Source organism: Sturnira hondurensis, unplaced genomic scaffold, assembly GCF_014824575.4.
Source record: "Sturnira hondurensis isolate 20B ecotype Veracruz unplaced genomic scaffold, ASM1482457v3 Scaffold0001872, whole genome shotgun sequence".
NCBI classification, from domain to species: Eukaryota; Metazoa; Chordata; class Mammalia; order Chiroptera; family Phyllostomidae; genus Sturnira; species Sturnira hondurensis.
In genome coordinates, this window is record NW_028074503.1 from 39,072,865 (window position 1) to 39,095,100 (window position 22,236).

The following is a 22,236-nucleotide window of genomic DNA, read 5'->3' on the forward strand; positions in this document are numbered from 1 at the left end:
TCAAAGCATAAATTGAGATTCATAGCACACTGTCCTGTATTATTTATGCAGCAAATTTGTTAGATTTGCTTCCACATTAAAATGGAAACAGCCTAACGCTCTCTCTTGTTTTTATTTCCCTTTGTTATGTATTATCTCTTACGTATTAACAAGAAATAGAAAACCCTTTACTACATTGTAGCAAGTACCCTCTTTAATGATGTAAATCTGTTTCCCCGTAGAATTTACTAGTCTCAGCCTGTGCCCTATTCCACCCAGGGCACTGGCTTTCACATAATCGTGGGTGGCCCTAATCGGACTTAACTTTTACATGGGTCGTCTTCTCATTGGTGTCCATGTTTCAATTTAGGACTTGTGGGGAAAACCCAACACACACACATCAAAAGTAAGCTGCCCGAGAGGCCATGAAAAGTAACAGAAAATACTTCCCGCAGCACTGAAAATGCTGAGGGTGATCCTATGTTGCACTTTAATTGTCATTTTGTAAGTGAAAGAGAACTCACGTTTTGAGATGGATTCTGACCATTTGATCATGCGTGTTTTGCATCATTGTGACGGGTCGTGGAAGGCTTGAGGATGGCCTTCGGCCAGGTCTCTCAGCTGCCTTAGCACTTGCAGCCATACACACGCTCTTTAGAAACTTTCTTTCACTGTGCTCCTTTTCATCTTACTCACTCCTTTTGTTCTCTTTTTAATTACTTGGAATTACAAGCCCAAATAGAAATAAGTTATAGAGCTGAGAATAAAATCTGTAATTCCTGCCTCGTAGTGAGCATTTACTCCATAGTCTTGCCAAACTCGTAGGAAACGCCCTTTCGTTTTTTCCAACTTGATGGCGTACTTAGCCCTCGGCCAGTGTGTCTGTAGAAGTCACCGACACATTGGGTTTTGATTTTAAGAAGAATATTCTTTCCCTTTTTTGGTACACGTAACATTTAACCCGGGTGTGGTACCAACTAGAAGTTTGCCTTTTGTGGTATATTCTAACATCTAAATATTTTGTTTCATATTTTTTATGACTGAATTCAGTAAGCTTTCACACTCGGAGTGCCTCAGGTAGAATGCACTGTCCCTCACTGCCATCTGAGGTGGGTGTGTGTGCGCGCAGCCTAGGGCTCTACTGTCAAGTGACGCCTTTTATTGAATTGAATTCTACTTTGCATGGAGCTGGAAGCATTTCGGGGGTAGCGTTAAGATGTAAAGCCAAAAAGCTGTATTTGTAATAAGTCTTTATTTCCCCTTTAACAGTTTATATTACCTTCTCAAACATGTGTTTCTGTAAAGTGTCTTAGTTCTGAAAATTTTTCAGGTGTCAGCTGACACTGCACATCTTTACACGATGCACAGCACAGTATTGTGTGTGTCTTGCGTGCTGGGCCCCCACAGGCAGGTCTTCCCGGGTGCCACGGAGACAGGAGCTCAGTGCAGGGCTTGGTGGGGCCCAGGCCCAGCCCTGGCCCCTGTGTGCCATCGGCTCCCCGAGTCGGGCAGGTGGGCTCCCTGGGGCCCCTCTACTGCTTCTGGAGGACCTGTCCGCAGAGTTTCAGTTCCCTGTCAGGCCGGTCCCCAGGCTGTGCCCCAAGAGATAGTGGGCAAGACGAACTCACCTGTGCCCTGAAGAACAACACGGAGGACCACAGGCGTGGGTGTGGGCAGCAGAGCCCCGCAGGTGCCAGGCTAGAGAAGGGCGAGTGTGCGCCCTCGGATGCAGCCTTCCCTTCCACTGGGGAGCCGGAGGGGCCAGTTCTTCCCTTTGGGTGACTCTGAGTTCTCTTGGAGCAAAGTGGCACCTTGTGAAAGCAGCCGGCGAAAGTGTCTGGTACTGCTGTTCGGGGTGCTGTGTGTGTAAAGCGATACCGTGGGCCTCGTTATATCAGAACTGACTTTAAATCAAATCATGAGGAAGACTGATACTGCATGATGTCACTTATATGTGGAATGTTTTAAAAAAGAGTTTAAACTCATAGAAACAGGAGCTGAGATGTGGTTTCCGGGGCTGGGCCGGGGTGTCGGGAGGTGTCGGTAAAGGGCACAGACTTCAGCTGTGACGGGAATGTAGTCAAGGCTCTCAGGACAGCGTGGCGCAGGTGGTTGGTGACGCCACTTTGCGTGAAATTGAATTTGCTGAGAGAATAGGACTTTGGTGTTCTCACCAGAGGAGAAAAGATGAACTTAAGGAAACTCATTTTATCACTTAAAGTCAGTACTGTTTTATTTTCCCAGTCCTGCCATCTCTTTACATTCCACTGCGTTCTAACTGCTAATCCGGTCGGTGGAATGAAAGCAGGGTGCCAGGGCTGACAGGTTTTTTCGGCCAGAACCCAGCCCCACTCGGGCTTTCTCTGGACGATGAGGACCCCCAGGCCTCCTCCCACAAGAGGGGTTTCTTGTGGCGGGTGGTGTGTACTGGGTGCGTCTGGGCAGGGCCTCCTCCTGAGGGGCCCCCTCTTGCTGGCTGCCTTGCGACCTGCCGGCCAGGTACCTGTCCCCACGCTGCTGCTCTGGGAAAACAGGCTTGGTCACTGGACCCAGAGATAGCGTGCCTCTGAAGTGAATCCCGGAACCTCTGGTTCACAGAGGGGCCCTTTCCCCAGGGTTTCTGCTGCAGCAGAAGTTGCATTCTCTGTGCAGAAGCATCTCCGATGTTCACCCGTGAGTTTCACATTTTCTCTCCTTTTTGACTGTGGTTTTGATTTGGCTTTGCCTTCCCTGTGATGTTTGTGTCTAACGTGATGTCGCACGTGGTGTGCTGTGCCCGTGCTGGTCCGTGGGGCCCCGTGCCAGCCAGCACACAGGCCCTGCACGGTTTCGTCTCAGCCGACTGTGCTGACCCCGCACAGGACCGGTGTCGGGCCTGGAGCCGCTGGTGTGGATTTCCTCCGGACACGACTCCTTTCAGTGAAGAGGGTCTGGTGACTTGAAAACGGATGCCTCGGCGTTACAGATTGCAAATCGGCTCAGATGTTTTTAAAAGGAAAAAAGTCTAAGAGCATGCCTGTTGTCTGTCAGTACACGTAGGTTGTTTTGCTGGTTGATGTCACCGAAGGAAGCGTGGGGACTGCACATTAATTAGAAGAGCCATTTGGACCCAGAGTGACCACACGCTCCCTCTGCTGTCTCTTAAAGTAGAATCTGGGTAAACATGTTTATTCCGCCTGCTGGTGCTGAGTCCCAGATCCAGTCATTACACAAGGCCCCAGCCTATCTTTGGGGATGGTCTTCCTACAAGGAATTGCTACGGACAGTCCCTTGGGTGGTAGTTAGCTATATCTGTATATATTGTGTTTGAGAGAAAAGCCTTAGAGATGGAGAAAATAGAAAACATTTTTTGGGCAATAGTCTCTTGCATAATAAGTTATTCCTCAGACACCAGAGCTATTATCACACAACAAAACACTCTCCTATGTAACTATGTATATCTGCCGGCACCGGAGGCTCCTGCACCGTGGCTTGTTAGGGAAACTCTGAGCCCGCCGGGGGGCCGGCTGTGGCCGTGTGGAGTCAGGCTGGCCCTCCAGCGTGTGAGCGGATCGCACCAATGGAGACGCGGCTGTGAGACGACAACGTGGAATAAAATGGCTTTGAAATAAATAAAAGCATGTGTCCAGTTGTCATTGGTCCGTTGAGAATGCAAGATACTAGTTACTTCGTTTTATTTTCAGATCACTTGTTTCAGCATCTTCTGAAACGCTGCCTCCCCCCCCCCCCCCCCCGCCGGCCCCCAGGCCTGTAGAGATTGTGGAGGAAAGAAGGACGGTGAAGCCTGGACCACTTGGAAGAGGGACGCAGTCGCTGGGCATGAGGCGTGAGGGTCACCGCTGGGTGGGCACACCATCTCCCCTGCAGCTCCTTTTATGGGACGCGGCGCACCTGGCGTGGGGCAGCAGATTCGCGTGTGCCTGCTTTGCCCGGAGAGCGTCTGTTAGGGACGGTTCCACCTCCTGTGATGACATGTCTTCATTCTCCCTGTTAGGAGAGTGCCTGCGACACACTCCGCGTCGGCTTCCTGCTGTTTCTGAGAAACACCGTGTTTCCGAGAACTTCGTGCAGCCAGAGGGGCACCTGGTTTTTTTCCTCTTGGGGAAATTTCGTGTTGTTTCTTCCTACAGAGCAACAGCGAGCTGTAGCTGTGCTCAGCTGAAATTTGTTGTTCGATAACATAATAACGTGGCCTGATAATTGTCCCTACAGGGAATTTTGACCTCACATTCCCCTTTTCTTCTACCCACTAAATTTTAATTCCTGGCTCACGATTCATTTGGCTTGAGTCTTGCCGAACAGCCCCAGTCCGTGACTGAGGGTCATCTTCATCAGTTGTGACACCGCGTGGGCTTCTCCTGGGGCACATTTGGGAACTGTGTCGATTACCTTTGCTCTGTCCTTTCTTTTCTCAGCGTGTTTTCTCTCTTCATCGTAAATGACAACTTTTAACACACTTGTGAAATGTCACTAAACAATCAGGTTTTTCCCTTTGAGAGAAAATGTGGTGAATATTTAGTGTTAAACAAATCAATCTCTTGGGTTGAATTATTTGTTGTAAAAAGCTTAAATCTGAGAAATTTTGTTTTGTTGTAAAAACGGGACAGGGTTCATTTTAGTTAAAAGGAAGCCTCTTTCTCCCTCAGCACTCCTGTAGTGCACTGTCCCTTCTGTTGTAAGCCACCTCCCTCCCGAGATCCTGGGGCATGGGGCGTTGTGTGGCCCGGGGCTCATCTACCCCTGAGCCCCAGGTGGCCAGTGGAGAAGTTAGCACAGCAAACTTGAATCTTGGCTCCCATTTTACTTTGTGAAGCTCGCCAGTAGCTGAGAGTGGGCCCCAGAGGGACCCAGCAGGGGCGGCAGGTCACTTGAAGACCTGGCAAAGGGACTGAGTGGCAGAACAGGAAGAGTGTCACCCGGGACGTGGCTCTGCTGTCAGGCTCACCGAGAGGCCGGCCCTGGTGCTCCTCAGGGGGGCAGTGAGCAAAACGGGGCGGGGGGGGGCAGGGCGGCAGACAGACGCCTGCCTTCCTTCTGCAGCCTTGGCCTGGCTGCGCTGCTGCCACTTGGCCGATGTCAGGGCCCTGGCTGCTGGCGGAGGACAGTGACCATGAATGTGGTCAGGGACTCATCTCCCTTTGCGGCCTTCAGATTTGCGAAATGCCCATGGGCTGTACAGACACCATTGAGTGTCGGCAGTGGTCAGTGCCAGACCCTATGGATCTGGGAGGCGCCCAGGTGATCCCTCGCTCCCTTGGAGGGTGTAGGAAGTGGGCAAAGTGCAGGGAGGAGAGCAGGAGTGGGAGAGACTGAGGGGCGGCCTCCCGGAAATGCAGCGGACCCCCAGGCAGCGGGCTGGGTGGGTATGCTCAGCACCTCCATGACCTGATGGCAGGACAGTCCACCTGTCTTGGCCCCGAGACGGCACCAGCTCCTTCCGTGAACCGATGGGAACAGGGGCTGGGGTAGTGGCCTGGGGAAGAAGGGCCAGAGTGCCTGTTGGCTGGGCTGGAGGGCCTTTGTCCCGAGGAGACCCTCGGCGATGGTGGGAACAGCAGAGCCTTTTGGCCACAGACACACATTGCTTTTGTTTTCCGTGGTTTGTTGCGAGCTGCTCTTCCAGTTCATGGGAACGCCCGCCTGGGGTGGTGAGAGAGCTGGCAATGGGCCTCCTGGCCTAGAAGACGGTGTTGTGAGGGGCACCCAGGGGGGTTGCAAGGAACCTACCGTGCCCTGGCAGATGTGCCCAGAACAAACGGCACCTCGCCGTTCTCCCCACAGGGTCTCTGTGCAGCAGGGAGCCTGGAGCCGGGGCCCCAGAACCGCCGAGTCCTTTTGGACCACAGTTGCACCGGCGTGCCTGCGCTGGCAGGTCTCACCCAGCGCCAGGCTTCCCCTTTGTCCTGTTCAGAGTTTTAGCCCAAGGACATAGAGATTGTGTCATGGTGTTGCTCTGCCCTTCCTGCCACACACCCCCAACACTGGGACTTTATTGGCTTTCCATAGATTATTCCCGCAAAACGCTCCGTTACTCTAACTGTCACCCGTAATTCAGACCCTGGCGTGGCGCTAGCCGGCAGCTCCGTGTGGTCACTGAGCACATACTCATTGCAAACGTGGTCTTTTAACATGTGACATCTTTTCGATGACTTATTCCAAACAGTTTTTGCTAATGTCTCGGGGTTTTTCTAAGACCAGTAAATCTGACAGGCCCCTGCAGTGACATCATCAGCCGGTTTCATCGGGATGACACACGGCTCCCACCGACATTGACAGCCCCCGCTTTGCTCCACCTGCCTTTCCTCGGGCCGACCTCCTCGGAGGACCTATAAATACGGCATAACTCTCCACCAGTCACGGGCTCCATTACCTCTCCTCTGGCCTTGGTGCTGCAGCTGGAGTCAGACCGCTGCACAGTGACCCCTGCCACCTCCCGACCGCCACATCTCTCGAGGCCTGGGACTCCCTGGGGGGCCCTACCGGGAGCACAAGTCCGGACGGCCCTGGGGGCACGGTGGCCTGTGCACAGAGGCAGCAGGAGACCACAGACGTGTCCCTCCTCCGGGGAGATGGGGCGGGGTCTGTGTTCAGGTGCTGGAAGGGAGCCGTGCAGGGAGCAGTGCAGGCTGCACAGGGGCGTGGGGCGTGTGTGTGTGTGCGGTTGGCGTGCCGCCCGCGTTCTGTGTGGGCCTCCTGAGCTTCGGTGGCGTTTTCCCCGCTTCGTTTCGTCGTGCGTTACGGTCACCACAAGGTGGCCATGCTGTGTCTCAGTTTTCAGTGTTAACGTAGTGTCTCTTCGTTCTTAAAATGACAAGTGCACTTCCCTCTGCTCAGTGAGGTGGCTCTGTCCCTCTCGTCACAGACCTTTGGCATCTCTTCTGTAAGCGTGGTGGGAGTGGCCGCCCGTTCTGTAGGGTGGTGTGAGCGTCTTCTGCGGGGCGTCGCTGCACTGCCGAGGCCCCCTCTGTTCCCAGGCTGGCTTGGCTTCCTGAAGGAACGGGGCCCAGAGACCCTGAGCAGGAGTGTGAGGAGGAGCCCAGCGACCCCGGGAGTGGGCGCCCTCGGACTCACACAGCACGCCCCTGCCTGGGAGGTGCGTGGACGTGTCGGCATCTGTGGAGTGTTACCACCGCGTCCCTGTTCAGGAGTGGTTTCCGGGCGGCCTTTGAAGGGGGTTGGGCGTTAGTGATGCTGTGGTCCACACGTCCCTTCTTGGCTCACGGGGACCTGTTTTCAGCGGCACGTGCCCCCACAGGTAGCATCTTTCCGGTGCCCTTTCTCCCCAGTCTTCCACACACCGTGCGCTCTGATGGGCGAGAGCCTGCAGCCGGGCTCCGGTGCTGTTCTCGAGGGCCCGCGCGGAGAGGAGGTGGAACGTCTGTTTCCTTTACCGCGGAAGCACGGCCGAGGCACCGTGATAAGTGAGTCGGTGTTGTAAAAGTAAAACGAATTTCGCCTTCACTCGCATGAGCTATAGAAGGAGGAAGCTTTATTGTCCCTGGGAAAGTGATAAGGCAGAGTAATTGTATATTATGCTGTCCCGGAACATCTGCCTGAAGACTGTGGGAGCGATTCATCTATCACAGCGCCCCGGCATGTTTTGTCTTTCGGCTTTAGCCGCCGCACTGCCGGCCTGCGCAGGGGTTTGCTGGGGACGGCACTGGGGCCGGGGCGCCCATTAATCAGTCCCCTTGTTCAACACTCCAGCTGACATAATTACAACCTGTGCACAGCAGTTACTCACGTCGAGTCCTTGTCGCTCGTGGAGCGCAGGCACAGCGCTCCGACCCCGCAGGAGATTGCCTTATCACCAGGAACAAGGGCTCGCAGGCGTGGGAGAGAATAGGAATGGGAAGACGTCTTGCGGGAATGCTGTATATTCCTTTAAAGTGAGACGTTGGAGAGACGCACCAGGGACAAAGGGAGCATTGTGAGCAGGGACTGGAGTGAGCAGTTACCAGTTTTAAACGGACTGTGGAGCAGTTTCGTAAAAACAAACGTCGATTATTAAATACGTTCCATGGTTGCTCGTAATTAGTGACTCTTGTCTATTAACTTTTTCTTCAAAAGCAGTCATGTAAGTTTAGAATTACAGAAGGTGTAAATGCTTCTGGATAGGACTTAATTTGACAAATTTAATAAAGCGTGCATTTAAAGCCTACTACCAAGTAAATGTACACTCAGAGAGCTTTGGAAGGAATAGCATTAGAGCCAGGGAATGGTCCTCCCAAAAGGCTTTGAACGGCAGGGACGTCCCTGCCTCCTCTGGCCCTGCAGCCAGAATGCTTGACCCAGGGGCCAGGAAGTAAGGCTGCGTCCAAGTTGCACGTCCGCAGGCCAATCCTCCACTCAGAGGTGGTGTGGCAGCCCCTTCCTGCCCCCGGTGGGCAGGGAGAGCCTGAGCATGCAGCCTGCTGGGGCCAGGCCTGAGCGCTTCCCTGCGAGTGTGCAGGGTATCGGTCACTGGTGTTCGAAGTCTGGCCTGTGTTCTCCTTGGTTTTATCAGACTGTCCCACGTGAAGTCAGGTCCTGGCCCGGGTCCTAGAAGTGTTGTGAAATGTGTTTTTGGGTCACTAACACTTTTCCTTCTAGCACCTTAAATTTGCAAAGCTTTCAGACAGAAGCTACGGTACGTTGGGGTCTATCTGCATCTATACACACACGTCACAGGTGTATAAAACTTGATGTGCAAAGTAGCGTTTCTTTGCAGGTGGCTCACTCAGGCCAGAGCTCGGAGCATGCACTGCCATGGCCCCACCCCAGACCCTGGCTGTACACCTGTCAGCCCGGCCTCACCGCTGCTGCCAATGAGGTTCGGTGGGTGCTTGGGCGGACAGGCCGCAGGTTCTCCTCCTTGTTCGTAGAGGCCCCTCATCCGCACGCCTTTCCGGGGGCCCAGTCTTTCCCTTTGCCAGGTTTAGCAAGTTAACAGGGAGAGTCTGGTTGTTTTCAAAATGCACGTTTTGATCATATTTTCTTCACACGATTAAAACTTAAAGATATTCTCTTGAATAATCTGAGTGATCCAAAATATACTAAACAGCATAGACATTTTGTGTGACTTGGAAACCTTTCCGTAAAGATAATGCCCTTGAGCGGCTTGCGAGGCCCCATCCTAAGACGTCAGTAGGCACACGTCTGCATGGGCGCCTGCACGTGGTTAGCACCCGAAGGACCCAGATGCGTACCTCCCTCTCCGTGTCGCCCTGAATGCCAGCTTAACAGCGTGTCTGGGAGGCTTTCTCATGGCAGTGCGTGAGGCCAGCCTTATTCCGGGTCATGGCTTTTGGTCAACAAGTGAGCGTGAGCAACGGGGGTCTGCACATCAGGCTGCCCTCAGCAGTGCCCACGGCACCACGCTCCGTCCCCTTGGCCTGTGTCCTGCCGGTGTCCTGTGCAGTGGCCCCTGGGGTGTCACAGTGCTGGAGAGCAGACGAGGAAAGGCTCTGGGCCCCAGGCTGGGGGCCTGGTCAGCGCCACCCCCTGCCAGTCCTGTGCACGGGGCCATGGTAGGTAGTCCCACGACCCAGCTCCCAGCCCTGTCACCTCATGCTCCCCTCCCGGCTGTCCTCAGAGCCAGGAGGGAGACCGGTTCCCCTCCCCAAAGCCGGCCTGCACTCTGCCCTCCCAGCAGCCCCGAGTCCCACAGTGTGGGCCACCGCGCAGTGGGCAGCCGCTTCTCCACGAGCAGGCCTCAAGCTCTACAAGTTCCCTGGCGGCTGCCCGACCTAAATAATGCCGTAACTGTTCTCCTCGTGGGTAGTTTCTGGACACCGAACTCCTGCATCGAAGAGCACGTGCGTGTTTTCATTGTGAAGGCCGTCATCAGTGTCGTACGGAGCCTTTGCTGAAGGGCCCCGTCACTGCGGGTCAGTGTCGTCAGTCCCCCTGGGTCCCCCCTCCGTCACCTTGGGCCCCCGTTGGTGTTTCCTTGGCTAGTGGGGTTGCCAATCCCCTTTTAACGCCTGCAGTACCATTTGTAGATCTCCAGTTACAAATTTCTTGCATATATCCTTTATTCAGTTTTTTAGATTTTATATGTTCTACCTGTAAGTACACATTTTGTGGTTTCTCTATCGATCATTTCTTTTTGCACATTGCATATATTTTGTCCGTTTCTTTTCCTTGTTTCTAACTCTGTGTGTGATGTATTATGCTACAAAGAAGTTTTAACTTTCGTGAAGTGTATTTGGCCATGTCTTTCTGCAGCATTTAGGCTCTGAATATTATTTAGGAGACCTCCTTCCAACCAAGGTTTTAGATTTTTTTTTTTTGTATTTTCTTCTAGCCCTTTTATAATTTAGTCTCCTCGTTTGTGGCGGACCTTGGCCAGCAGAGTCCACCTGTTCTGGCTGACGGCGAGAATGAATGCACAGGCGACAACAATCCTGTGGAGAAAAAGGGAATGGGCACGGCTGCTCTCTCAAGCGGAGAGAGCCTCTGGGTGTCCCGGCCACTCCCTCAAGAGGGGAGCGCCCTGACCCTTGCCTGGACAGGCTTTTATTGTTTTCCTGGGGTCCTATATCATAGAAAGATTTATTATCTATCACATAGAATATTATTGTCTCCATTTTAGGTACAATCAAGGAAATAAAAATAACATGCAGAGGGGAATGGTGATGAGCCAATTAGGTCTGTCCTTGGGAGAACTCACAGGCTTTGGAAATTACCTTGAAGATAGACAATACACATTTGTTGCTTTAGACCAGGGTGATAGAGTTTTAGCAAGAGCAAGCCATAACAGTCTATATTGCATTTTCTAGGCCTGATTCCCACGGGAAAACTTGGTTTGAAGGTCTGGCTCCTGCCACCACCTTGGCTTCTGTGGGGTTTCCATACAGAGCTGAGTCACGTTTGCCAGGCCAAGACAGACCGGTTCCCTACACTTGTTAATCTTAAAATCCAGATGACATTTACTTCTGCGCGGTGGAGGGCCTTGGAGTCTCCCTTAGCTTCCTCACGGAGCAGGCAGTGGCCCAGCACCGTTCAGGGGGCTAAAGTGACCTCGTGTCCCTCATGTGCGTGGACCTTGGTGCTCTCTCTGCTGGTGGACATTAACTTTAGGGCGGGGCTCTGGAAATGGACCGCAGTGCTTCTGAGGGGCGCCTGCCACAGAGAGTCCAGAATCAGCTTCAAATAAATAGCATGTTGATGAGGTGCCATTTCAAGCCAGAGGGGGCAAGACAGGCTGTTAGCAACCGTCGCCGGGCGATGGGGCTGGCAGTCTGGATCGAGGACGACCCTGAAACGGGTCAGTGTTCGCCGAGACACAGTGCAGCCGCGCGAGTGCCAGACCCAGCTCCGGGGCAGTCATCCGACAGCCTGCAGTGCGGAAGCCAGAGCAGAAGTTGAACAAAATGAAGTACTGCTTTCCAGAAGATTCTATAAGCAAAGTCAAAAGAAAAATATGAAACTGCGGGGGGAAAGTTATAACTTTGTCCTAGACAGAATCCATCTTCTCACCGTGTAAGAGAGTGACTGACGACCCTTACACGGGTCGTGGAGGACTCTGAACAGAGGACGATGAGGACGATGAACAGGTGAGCAGAGAGAACACAGGAGATACACGGGGCACTTCCGCATTTGAAACGATGCTCATTCGTTACAGAGCAATGCAAACCCAAACTTGCAAAAACTGAAAATGGAAACTCCAGGGACCTGCCATTCTCCGCCCAGCACGTTGGCGAGGCTTGGGGAGTTGGGGCACACGCCGCCTTGGCCGGGACACGCAAGGACAGGCTCTCCCAGGCGCTGCCAGGGGAAGCGTGAATGGCTGCAGCCCCTCTGGAGGGCGGTTTGGCAGAATTCACCAAAGTTACAAAGGCACATGCCCACCAAAACGCACAGCACTTCCACTTGGCGTCCTGAGAAATGGGAGATGCCGTGCACTTGTTCATCACAACCTTGCTCGCACTCGCAGACGACTGGAAGCACCCTGAGAGCCCATGCAGAGGGATCAGTGGAGCAGAGCCGGCTGTGCCCTGGCTGTGAAGGGTGGCCTGGCCACTGAACAGGAGGAGAAGGCGGTGGGAGAGGGGGCGGAGGTGTCGGGACGCCCTGTGTGCTGGCGCAGAAGGACCCCCAGGCTGTGTGGCCAGGCGGTAAAAGCCAGGTGCTGACGTATTATGCTAACAGATTTATGCACAGAGCGGGGAGAAAAAAATATGTAGCTCACGTTTCGCTTGAAAAGGTCGATTTTACTTGTCCCAAAGATTGGTAAGAAGTTACGAAGGGTACCTCCCCGGCTCGTGGGGGCTGGGGGAGGAGATGGACTGCATCTGTTGCTGGGCGTGGATGTTTGAAACACGTGGACATGTGTTCGCTCAGCATCAGTGGCCCTTTTGTCAAGTCACCAACAGAAGGTACTTCAGAAGAGGAAAATGATAGTAGGGGTTTTTTTAAGCTCCCTTCTCCTTAGGTTAAATAACATCTATTTAATTTATATTCTTTCTACTAGTAGGCAGTATGTGTACAGTCCTGACAAGTATTTTTGTGGAGTCTAGAAGTAATTGTGGTTTTATATTTATTATTTTAAAGTACATGCCCTTGAACAGAATAAAATACCCCTTTTTACATTTTAGAGAAACCCTAAAACTAGTCAGCTCCCGTCTCAAGTCCTCTCGTCAATTTCCTGCCTGTCCTGGATAGGTAGGTAGAGAGAGATGAGAGGTAGATGGGGGGGCGGGGAGAAAGCTGCCTCAAGATTTTCAGCAAGTTATATTCCGAATTCAACTTGAGATCCCCTCCTGACTCGGAGTGCCTTGCGCCCCGACACTGAGCACGCAGGTCGCGGTCCCCACCTGGCCCCTGGCACATCTGCCTCCTGGGGAGCAGAGCCCCGTCCTGGCGAGGGGTGCCTGGCTCACCCCTGCTCCTTGCCCCGCACTCTCCTGATGCCTGTTGCTTCATAATGCGCTTTGAAATCAGAGTGATGCCTCCGACTTGGTCTTAGATTGGACTTTGGCGGGTCCCGCGCACTGCATCTGCCAGACGGGTCCAGGGCGGCCTGGGTAGGGATTGCACAGCCTGTGTGCATCGGTCTGGGCAGTGCTGCGGTCTTGGGAAGACCAAGTCCCCCAGTTGACATACATGGGGTTGAGTCCGCTCCCACCGGAGACGCGGTCAGTCACCGCTCCTCCCAATTGCATGCCCAGTGGGCCTGGCTGCCGCCGCTGCCAGGGGCTCTGCTGTGGACCTGACCTGGCTTGACCCCCTCTCTTGGTCCCCTGCGCCCTCCCGCTGTGTTCTCCGTGAGCCCACTTCCGCTGGACCGTTCCAGTCACCACTCAGAGGTTCCATCTTTGGGAAGAGTTCTTTTCGGGCTGACTGTCGTTCAGAGTTTGTTAGCGGAAGGAGACCAGTCTATTTATTATTCACTGAATCCTGTGACATCACTACATGTTTTAACTGTGTGTAGCCCGGTGCAGGGATTTCCCAGTGCAGGGCCTGAGGCCCCTGCTTTGTCCGTGTTCTGGTATTCTGCACCTGCTGCTTCTCCAGCTTGAACTTGGATAGTTTGGTTTTTCGCCCCCTCTCGTCCCAGTGTTTTAGTCGGGTTTCTGCTTCTCCACATCGGGGAGGGGGGGGGGCCTGGGTTCTGAGAGCATGCGCTTGCTCTGTTGTGCACGAAACACGTGGACTGTGCACCTCCCGCTTCGGACACGTGCCACCCATGTTCCTCCTTGTTTGCATGCATGTTAATGCTGGCATGTGTGTAAAATCGTTATAAATACATGTAGACATATGTGCCGGACTTAAACATGCATGCAATGCACCTATATCGTGAGAAAAATGCATGCATGTATATTTGTAAGCATGTATGTACCAAGTGGTCCTTAATGCCTTTTGGAATTCCAAGTTCCACTCCACTTTTCTTGTTTGCATCTGTTTTTACATGAGAAGGACCCTCACTTTCTCAGTCCTCCTTGCCCTTTTACTTACTTCAGCCCTAGCTCCCCGGTGGTTAGATGTCACATGCTGGCTCAGTGGTGAGCAGTGACGCTGTGTTTCTTTCTGAGGGGACACCCTCCTCAGAAAGAAAGCTGTATGTTTTCGAAGTCCTCGCCCCTTCTTCTTTCACTGGCGATTCGGACTCACAGCTCACGCTGTCCCCCGTGAGGTCTGTACCACCCATGGGGTGGGTGCGTGTGAGCAATTTTACTGTCCCCACTGGGTCCGCCGCTGTCTTAGGTGGCTTTCCGCTCCTGGCTTTCCCACAAGGAGACAGTGGCGGAGACGCCCGAGAATGACAGGCCTGAAGGACTGGTCTGCTCTCCCGCCCCGTGGTGGGACCACAGAGGCAGGGTCTGCAGGGTCAGTGGCTTTGGTCGAGGGCTCCCAGCGAGGTGGGGAAGGTGGACCACGGTCCCCCTCAGGTCACTGTCACAGAAGCAGCCAAGTGTTGCCTCTGCCTCCAGACAGTTTCCTGTTACTTCTGCCAACATGGTGCACAGCTGTTCTTCCAAGGGTGTGCGTGCGTATGGGAGACTCCACCACCCCGCCACTTGCTAGAATGTTCTGTGGAACTCTGTGCCTGGCGCGCTGTGCTGAGATGAGACTTCTGTGTACTCACCTTGCTATCAGTGAATCAACAGCCTATTTCCTGGGTCTCTGGGTCTCTGCTCTTCTCCGCTGCCCTTGCGTGTGAGTGGCAACATTGCTACTACACAACATCGGGTGCAGCCGTGTCCCCAGGGTGCCCCCTCTCTGAGGGCACACACGCCATGGAGCCTGGGCGCACAGGCCAGTGCCGCCTGCTGGAGCAGAGAGGAGCCAGCGCGCCCACGAAGTGCCTCTGCAGAGCGTTGCCTGACCTGCGGGCCTGGAGGTGGGGCGTGGTCATAACCCCTGAGGCTTCTCTTCAGATTTGCCCTGCAGGCTCTCACTCTGCAGCAGGACCTTCGGGAAATACGGAGGACGTGGGGGTCAGTTTTCTTTGGCTTTCTCAGTGCCGACTCTGCCCTGTAGGCACCAGAGGCAGCCTGATGGTTCTGTTTCTTTCTGGCAAGGCTGCCACCCCACCTGTTCAAATCTGTACAGAACTCTCTTCCTTCCTCTTCTCCCTGCAGCAGAGATGGTGGGGAAAGCAGCTGTGCATGTGTCCACCAGGTCCTGGCACGCAGTCCCAGGTGCAGACAGAGCCATGAACCTCGAGGGCAGACCTCTGCCCCTTTGCTGGTCACCTCAGGCTGTGGGCCGGACCTGCCGCCACTGAGGGAGAGGAGCCCCACCCACTCCCCGGGCGGCTGGCAGACAGGCGGGACGTCCAGCCCATCACTTGGAAAAGCCCACAGCAGTACACAAAGCTCGCTGCCACTTCACCTGTCTCCCAGGCGTGTGCTGGGGGGGCCGGGGGGCTGCGACCGTTCTGTCTTTAAACTGCTTTAGAGTCTGACTTGGAGGCAGCCCCCCTGACAGAAGTTAAAAGCCAAACCCCCTGACAGAAGTTCGTTCCCTGGGTGTTGCTGGTTCTTGGGGCGACAGGGCCGTCCCTAGGCCAATCCTCAGTGTGACGGGTGTGTGCTCGGGCAGAGGGCGCCCTTCATTGCCCAGTGGTGCCAGAGTACTCGGGCACTGACCTGTAGGGCCGGGGACCTTGTACTGCTGGTTCTACTTGGAACCAAACCGCGGAGGTGGAAGGCCCATCAGGGGGGAGCCCCAGGCCCAGGCCCGGCCTCCCGAGGGCCATGCGTCCTGCAGGTTGTCATGGTGCCGTGGCATGCAGCCAAGCCTGCGTGTCCACCAGCGCCGCTGCCCGGGGCCCACGGCTCCTGACCGGCCCTCGGCCCTCCCCTCCTCTCTCTCGGCAGGTCGAACTGCGCCGAGAACATCCGCAAGCACATCCTGCACACCGGCAAGCACGAGGGCGTCAAGATGTACAACTGCCCCAAGTGCGACTACGGCACCAACGTCCCCGTGGAGTTCCGGAACCACCTGAAGGAGCAGCACCCCGACATCGAGAACCCTGACCTGGCTTACCTGCACGCAGGTAAGGCACAGAAGCTCCAAGTGCATGCAGTTTTGAAGTGTGTTCCATTTGGTTCCTTACAGTACATTGCTGTCATGTATTTTAATGTCTTTGAGTCCGTGACAAGTACCTCTCCCAGGCTTCTCCCACTCGGCTGGGAAACAGTCTTTTCAGTGACATTTTGTTGAGAGTAAATGGGATGGGCTCGCCGTCCCCGACAACGAAGTTAACAATAGCACAGATTCAAAACAGTTGGACCCAAACGATCATTGTTTGCGCTTTATGTTTTGGCTAATTGATGAAATTTTAAACTACTTTTCACAAAATGTGTGTGATTGAAAATGTTATGCCCGACCCTTTGTGCCACGGTTTTCCAGTGAATGCCTAGAAAGGAAGAGCATGTGACCAGGAGAGAGTAGAACCACATGGATGGGGGTGTAATTCCTTTCGTTCCCCAGAAGTTAGGGGGACCCTGGCCCCCCGGTTTCAGGGACACACTGGCGATGGTGGAGGCCCCGGTCTCAGTGGCCAACGTGTCTTGCTCTCCGAAGTCTCCCTGCGCAGGACCGAGAAGCGATGGGTCCCAGTGGGGCACCCATATCGGGGGTCCTGTCCTGCGGGAAGCTGAGCTTGCACAGTGCCTGCCGGCACAGGGCGCCCTCATCAGGGGCTTTGGGACCAGCGAGGGTCATGTTTTGTGTGTGCTGCTATGCCCGAGGCCCTGCGACCACAGCCAGGCTGACCACACAACACCTCAGGCTTCTCAGGGACACCCGTGGGGCAGTGTCCATGCGAAGGGTTGCTGTGAGGATCAGAAAAGCTGGCGCTGTGTGGGTCTCGGCGCAGCACCTCTGTGCCAGCCACTGGGAGTGCTGGGGTCGTGGTTGTGCCATGGTGCTGCAGGTGTGACGGTGGAGTGCAAAGGTCACGGGAAACCCCATACACAACGCAGCTCTTCGTTCCCAGACTTGTCCGTGATCGGCTTTTAAAGTGGTGGTAGAGCATTTGAATCCTGCTGTACCCGGGGTGACTGTGAGAAACCGAAGTGGGTGCTTTGGAGAGGTGGTTCCTGAAGAGGCTTTGAGCTGTGCCGGTGGTGGGAAGTGGAAATGCCCTCCGGCCCCTGGGCCCCGTGGGGTCTACTTTCACATGAGTGCGGGACATCCAGATCCCAAGACTCCTGCCCTGCAGGGGGTCTTCCGCTTCCAGACCTGGCCCAGCAAAACCCCATCTGCAGAGGGCAGCCATCCGCCACGGGTGCCTTCCAGGCGCCACCCTCACAGTATCGCCTTGTCTTCCTCTCCCATTGTGGCTCCAGTGGAATGAGGGACGTGGGTTATTCCCCTGAGACAGAGTCACACCACCCCTCCAGGGAGGGCCGTGCGGAAGGAGGGCGGGGGGCTGACTGCAGAGCCCAGAGTGTGTTCCCGCGACGCCCACGTGGAAGGGAGGCCGCCCTGCTCTGCGGCTGTGTCCCTGTGAGGCCCAGGGAGCCTCAGGCGGGTGCGAGGTTTCATTTGTGTAAAAGCGTGTGGGGAAAAGTGACCCTCTGGACCCCCTTTTCTTAAACGTGCGGGAGGCTCATGCATGTGTAGCCCTAGTCTGGGGTTGGCATTTTCACAGTTCTGTTAGGAAGGTTTTTCTCCGTGAGTCTTGGTTGCAGTCCTCAGCATTTTCAAACGCAGTCTTCTCGGGGCACGTGGGGTGTCGTCAGCTGTGTGCGCCCCCCTCTGCGTGGCAGGAGTGCTCTTCAGTGATTCCTCTTCTTTGTAGACTTAGTTGGGTTAAGAGAAGCGTTGGAAAGGTAAATTCTTCAGGTGGACAGAGACTGGCCGGGGGCGGTGCACCACCTGGACCTGTCCAATGTGCGGGAGGCGGGCATCTGTGGTGAAAGCCTGGGAGCCCCGCTGCGCTACTCTTCATCTCTGCCGCCTGGCATCAGGGTCAGGGGTCACAGCATGCATCCTGATGGCAGGACGGATGGGTCCCATCGTGGCCTTGAACCTCGGGTGAGGTTCACTCGGGATCCAGTCCAGAGGGACCCTGGCAACTGCCCCCTCCGGTGTCTGCATGAGGAGTGCGTTGAGAATTCGCTCACCCAAGCTCAGGGACGCACATGTGCGGTTCTTTGAACAAAAGGCTGTGTGTGAAACTGCCCTAATGCACGAAGGCCCTCGTACCTGGCCCAGCTGCACCAGGCATACCCGGCACCTAAAAGACCCTTGGCATGAAAACCTTAATCACAGAGAGAGACAAGAGTGTAACCGTGTCATTTCGGACACTTTACTTTGTTTTTAAACTGTGACTTCATGCTTCTGTTACCCTTCACATTCGACCTGCTTTGTGTTGCTTTTGGGCGTGCAGCGTACTTGCTAATCCTGTTCCTCACGAAGGACCTCGACATTTCCAGTGCCTGCCCACACCCTACACAGGGACCCCAGCATTATCAACCAAGTGCCCTGGGCTGCACTTGACCTCCCAGGAGATGATACTTGGATATGTGCAGGTTAAAAGAAGTTATTTTCGTGCTGGTTGGAAACCAGTTCCACGGAAAGTGATTTTCCATGGTGTTCATCCCTGGCGGGCCACTGGGCAGGGCCTGCAGGTGTTCGGGTGTGGGGTGTGCACAGAGACCCCAGCGCTGGGCCTGCAGATGCTGGGGCTGGTCTGTCCCGGTGCACCACTGGCTGAGGTTGGCATGCATGCTGACCTCTGAGTGCGGGCTCCTTCCCAGGACCGTCAGAATGTGGCAGCCATCGGGAAGTCCCCCGCACTGTGGCACTCCGCCTTTCTGCAGGCCCGGCCATGGGGCAGGGCTGGTCTCCACCTCAGCCTCATTCCCTTGTGGGTGACTTGGCAGCTCTGCCTCCACCCTGTGGGTCCCTGCCTGCGGCCCCTTTGGGAGCCAGGGGTGGGGGCGCCGCAAGGTGGAGCATCAGCTGCCTGCAAGGGGAGACTGCGTGGACCGGCTCGCAGACCCGCATGTGCGCCCGCGGGGGGCGCCCGCAGTCAGACTGCTCGGTGGTGTTCGGGAAGCTGCAGTGTGGCTTGGTGTCGTTTTCCATCCCGCACTCCAGAGCTCTAAAGGCTGTGTGTGAGCTTTAATTTGGGTGTGGCTTCATAGCCTAGAAAACAAGATTCAAGTAGCTATTCAACATTTTAAGTAAAAGTGGATGCTTTAGAAATGGAGTAACCAATCTTCTGGCATTTGGGGATTTTCTAGTAATCCTTTTGTTACTTACTGAATTGGTGATATAAACTAATCTTCAGCACATGTGCTCTGTGCTTACACAACATAGTCTGAATTGTTTCAGTTCCTTGAGACTGAGAGCCGTGTGAGCCACCGTGTTGTTGGATGCCTGGCCTGTGCCCCCGCCTCTCGGGCCACCTACGCGAGCTGTGCCGTGTGCATGTCTTGTGTTCTTGCTGACTCTGGACACGCCTCCCTCTCCCCACCACGAGGGCCATGCTGACGCTGTCCACTGCAATCTCCAACTTGTCGCTCTGCCTTTTCAGTGACATGACTTGGGCTGTTCATGTTCTGAAGACAGACCATACAGGTGCTCACACCGTCAGGGCGCTGTGCATGCACGCCTCTGTGGTGAGGCGGTGTGCTGCCCTGGAATTAGGGAGCATCCTGTTCCCACGTTTGTCCCCTGTGTCCCCGTCCTGTGTCTGTTGGTGCAGCTCCATCAGCTTCTCTGTGGCTGCCCTTTGCCTCTAGCTGCTGTGGCAGCTTGACTTTCACAAAGCGGTCTTTTACTGTAGTTGGCCTGCACCTGATGTGGTTCTCAATAGACTCGTTGCAGTCAAAACCTGAAACCACTTCCGTGCCCACCGAGTGGGACGTGTAAAGGCCCAACATGTCTGCTGGAGCAGGTCCTCCTGCAGCGGTGAGACCACAGCCCTGAGCACTGCACCCGCACAGAGGGCGTGTCCCCAGGCCGCACTGTGGCTGAAGGGAAAGCACCCTGGCGGGCCATCCCGGCAGCCATCCCTGTGTGAAGCGGGCCGTCCTGACGCTTCCCGTTCCTGGCCCAGGACAAGCTCCTCCATGAGTTGTATGCTTTTCTGCATATACTTTTTTAAAAAACGGCTTCTATTACACCCCCCCACCCCCGATTTCTAAAGAGGCTCATTGAGGTCCAGTGTAGCTCTGATAGGGTGATGTGTGACCATCTCGTGAACCCACACAAACAGGCCTTAAATTAAAAATGGCCAGAAGGCTTTGTCACTGTACACTGACTTTTTCTAATTTTGTGAAATCCGTTTCTCATTGAAAGTGGTCTTTAATTGATCTTTGCAGTTTTCTTGACGCACCTCCGCCATCTCCATTAACCAGGAGTAAGCTCAGTGCTCACTCGGGGAAGAACTACATGCGTGTTTTGTCTGCAGTACCAGTGACCTTCAGCCCCGCGTGGTTCCGTCCCAGATGCCCCACACATGCGCTGAAGGCGGATGGGCGGAGACGGAGAAAGTCTAAGGGAGACTGGTGGGAGGTGCTGAGGCTCTGCGTGGCTCCGCAGAGGGAGTTCTTCCCCAGGATTCCTGGCGACAGACCCTAAGCCGTGCCTCTGCAGCTCAGAGACTCGTGCCTGTGGAAGTCAGCTCCCTGCTTGGGTGCTGCGTCCCTGCGGGGCCCACGGAGGTGCGGCGGCTCTCCGAGAGTGGGACCCTGGGCAGGACCAGGAGGTGACTGAGGGGTCTCAGGGCTTCCTCGGAGCAGCTGGGGCTTCCGGGGCAGGGAAGGCTGCGCCTTTTCTGAAGTGATGATCCAGTCTTGTTTCTCTTCAGGGGAACTTGGGCATTAGATGATGGCGTGGTATTTTCCCAAGTTTGTTTCATTTTTCTGCTGTCATAGTTTTTCTAATCATTTAAATGAACATTTTCATCAGTTTTTACCCAGTAAGACTGAGTCATTTTACAATACACATTAGACGGTGACCTGAACAGTGCGATGGCAGATGAAGCCGGCACGCTCTCTTCACAGACCGGGGCTTTCACGTTCTCTAGGGTGGTCGGCTTTTTAATTGTTTATAACATGTCATTTAACGGCATTTAACCATCTCCCACAGCATTTTCCTGTTACCCATTTACAAGAATAAAAATGGGGAGGTCTGACTCCTCCAAACTCCAAACCTTTTTCTTTCTAATGGCGACTAATGTAGTGTGATTGAAACTGTACCTAACTGACGCCTTCATTCTGTCCAGTGTCTCACTTCATGCTCACGTGGGTGGATTTCTCTCTCCACCTGCCCGCCCGCCCGCTCACCTGCGCAGTGCAGGGGACGCCTCCTTGGCCTCCTGCTTCGGCCTGCCCCCGCTGGTTTAGCGGTGTGTTCAGATGCCCTGGTGTAAAACACGTTCTCCATCCTTAATTAAAAACCTCAGTGTGCTGGTGTGTAGGCCACAGAGGGGGTGGTCTCTCCTTGACTCCTCGGCCCTCTGTCCCTATTTTTAACCCTGAGACTTTCACCCCTTTGTTACTTGGATGCGCTGACACAGGTTGTGACATTCTGAATAACAATTCGTTTTGTGAGAAGGTCCAAAAATCCCAGAAAATCCTGACAGTTTCTCATTGGTTCCCTCTTATAATAAACCAATTATTACTTCAACCTAAAAAGGCATGAAATTTCTCGTGACAGATTGCCTTGGTGAATCCATGCTGACTCACTCCTATTAACTTGTACTTCGGATGTATCATTAAGCTCCTCCGTGAGTATCATCTCAGACTCATTTCCTAATATAGATGTCAGGCTCGCGCACTGCGGCTCCCGGCCTCTCCCACTTCTTCTCAGACTTCAGACTGGATCCCTTGTTTTCCAGCCTCCTGACGTTGCCCCACTTACAAAGACTTCCACGGTAATTAACAACGCACAGTTGGGTTCTTTAACCTCAGGCACCACCTGTGGGCTAATTTTCCACTTTCCTGACTGCTGCTGAAGGTCTTTGTTCCTTTGAAACTCCTGTCGGAGGCTTCCGGCATCTGGAACAGCCTGTGCTCGGTGTCAGGTGTGGCCACAGCCAGGCCGACGGGTGCTGGCCAGCGGGTCGCTGGGCGGCGGGCTTCTCTCTCGGCGTCTGTCTCATGCTCACCCCACTGGAGCTCCTGGGGTCACAGCTCTCTCCGCCCCTGCGTCCTGTGTGGTCAGCAGGCGAGGAGTGTCCACGCTGCAGTTGCCATCTGCCCTGTGTCCCTGTCGTGGGTGGTTTCTCTCAGCTCAGCACTGTTCACTGGCTGGTCTGGCAGGCCCTCTGCCCTCATCGCCTCTGTCTTCTGCCAAAGAATG

General features: G+C 54.5%; 1 protein-coding gene across 1 annotated transcript in view; it reads left to right on the plus strand.

The window, feature by feature from the left end:
- Positions 1 to 22,236, plus strand: part of ZNF407 (zinc finger protein 407) — a 302,977-nt gene that overhangs the window by 207,535 nt on the left and 73,206 nt on the right. Inside the window, exon 8 of the mRNA XM_037035872.1 lies at positions 15,789 to 15,967. Coding sequence (XP_036891767.1) covers positions 15,789 to 15,967 — 179 coding nt within the window. The remainder of the gene's footprint in view (positions 1 to 15,788; positions 15,968 to 22,236) is intronic.